Genomic DNA, 2178 nt, shown 5'->3' on the forward strand with positions numbered 1-2178 from the left:
CCCTGTCTTCACTCTGCAGGATCGATTTGGGGCCCTTGGGTTGGAAAGATGCCCCGGTGCCTGCACATTCCCCTCCGCCACGGGACGGGCGAGGACGGACTGAGTCCCCACAATCACATTCCTGACTGAAGCGATTGCCGTCGGGATTTTCCTCACACGATAAACACCAGCTCCAGCGTGGCCCCACTCAAACCTGCCCGTCCGCGGGATGGGGTGCTTTGGGTCACTCCCAGCGCCTCAGAGTGACCCGCAGCCCTGACCACGCTCCGTCCCGGCATCTCTGACCTCCTGGCACGCTGCCTGCAGGTCCCGCACAGCTCCCGGTGCGCAGCACGGAGGGACCCTCCGGCTCAGCTGCCTGCGCTCCCGAGCGGCACTCCCCGTCCTCTCGGATCCAGCGGGGCTGAACATTTTCAGCATGGCATAAATTAATTTAGCCTGCGGCAGTAAAGTGCATTACAGAGGTGATTATATTCTGTACTAGAGTGAATGCACCTTAATAAACCCCAGCCAAATGCATACAGAAAAGGTAACGCTGCGGATTTATCTTTTTTTTCCTGTATTCTTTTATGGCCTCCATTTGCTTTTGTTCTCTTTTTTTATCCTTTTGGCTTTTATGTTTGCAAGTGATAAATTTTCCCATGTTTTACATTTTATATGTAGTTTATCTCTTTATTTTGTACTTATATTGCATTGAAAATGGAATGAGTCTTTAGAATAATACAGCTGATATTGAATTTTTTAAATTGCTATTGGGTATATACTGTATAAGGTGGTTATCTGATCTCCAACTTAATCATGGGAAAATATTGCAATGGGGAAAGCTGACTGAGTAACAATGAGACCCCTATGCTTTCACAAAATTTATTTAACTATAAACCTATTAGAAAACATTAATATAGAATTCTCTTACTTTCTGCTACATTCAGGTCAGATTTATTGTACACCATTACTGAATTCACACCAAAACTGAATTAATCGTGCAGTCTTAGAGGTTCCTATTTAAGTTTATCAAGATATGCTCCTGCTCTCAGGATTTCCTGACTGCCAAAGTCAGTAAATATAAACAAAATTACAGTTTTGTTGTAGTCCAAAAGTGGAGATTCAGGGGTGAGATAGAACATCATGTGTTTGTCCTACTAGAGATAATGGTTGTCCAAAGCTGAAGGACGGCGGTAAAGCCTGAAACCTTCCCAGTACCTTGGACAGAGCTAGAATTGCGAGGGCCGCAGCCGCCTCCCGCAGTCAGCCGCCGGCGATGGAAAAAGGCCCAGCGCATTTCCACGGTGATCACCTCTTGCTGGTGCCCGGCTGGCACCGCTCCAGGGTTCTGCAGAAATGCTGGGTTGCTGCTCTTTCACGGCGGCCCCGCAGCTCCAGCTTGGCCCAGGCTGCAGCCAGAGCCGTGCGCGGATGGAAGCCCCGCTCAGGGCCAGCCCCGCCGGGGCAGCTGCGGCACCGGACAGGCGGCACCGGGCAGGTGGCACCGGACAGGCAGCACCGGGCAGGTGGCACCGGACAGGCGGCACCGGGCAGGCGGCACCGGGCAGCTGCGGCACCGGACAGGCGGCACCGGACAGGCGGCACCGGGCAGGTGGCACCGGGCAGGTGGCACCGGGCAGGCGGCACCGGGCAAGTGGCACCGGGCAGGTGGCACCGGACAGCTGCGGCACCGGACAGGCGGCACCGGGCAGGTGGCACCGGGCAGGCGGCACCGGGCAGGTGGCACCGGACAGCTGCGGCACCGGACAGGCGGCACCGGGCAGGCGGCACCGGGCAGGCGGCACCGGGCAGGTGGCACCGGACAGCTGCGGCACCGGACAGGCGGCACCGGGCATGCACTGGAGCAGAAACCCAAGGGCATCGCGGCGTTGTGGTGTGAGAAGTCCAGAGTCACCCTGCTGGCAGCGGCATCGTCTGCGCTCACAGCAGGGTGCACCAGGCACGGAATTCTGCCCTGTGGGCTGGACTTGTGCAGCCTAATCACTCTATTTTTCACAAGTTTATCTTTACAAGACCGTCCCAGTTTCCAGGCTGTACAGGCAAAACCAACGCATTTGTTCCAGCACCCATTTCCTAAAGTGTCCCATGAGGAGGTACAAGGAGAGGTATAAATCCCCTCAGCTGACTGTTAACAAAGAAAAAATGCATAACAAAGCTACTGTCATGAAATGAGAA

The 2178-nt window shown here is 54.5% G+C and overlaps 1 protein-coding gene across 1 annotated transcript; it reads right to left on the minus strand.

The window, feature by feature from the left end:
• Window positions 1-1426: 1426 nt before the first annotated feature.
• On the minus strand, window positions 1427-1864 carry LOC138113720 (putative uncharacterized protein FLJ45035). Its single transcript, XM_069022336.1, has one exon. It carries the CDS (start codon window positions 1862-1864, stop codon window positions 1427-1429), a length of 438 nt encoding a protein of 145 aa, XP_068878437.1.
• Between the last annotated feature and the right edge of the window lie 314 nt (window positions 1865-2178).

This window comes from Aphelocoma coerulescens, chromosome 8 (genome assembly GCF_041296385.1).
Source record: "Aphelocoma coerulescens isolate FSJ_1873_10779 chromosome 8, UR_Acoe_1.0, whole genome shotgun sequence".
Taxonomy (NCBI): domain Eukaryota; kingdom Metazoa; phylum Chordata; class Aves; order Passeriformes; family Corvidae; genus Aphelocoma; species Aphelocoma coerulescens.

Bases quoted from the DNA above. Each gene is read 5' to 3' on its own strand.
- LOC138113720 (XM_069022336.1), bottom strand. From the start codon at position 1,864: ATGCCCTTGGGTTTCTGCTCCAGTGCATGCCCGGTGCCGCCTGTCCGG.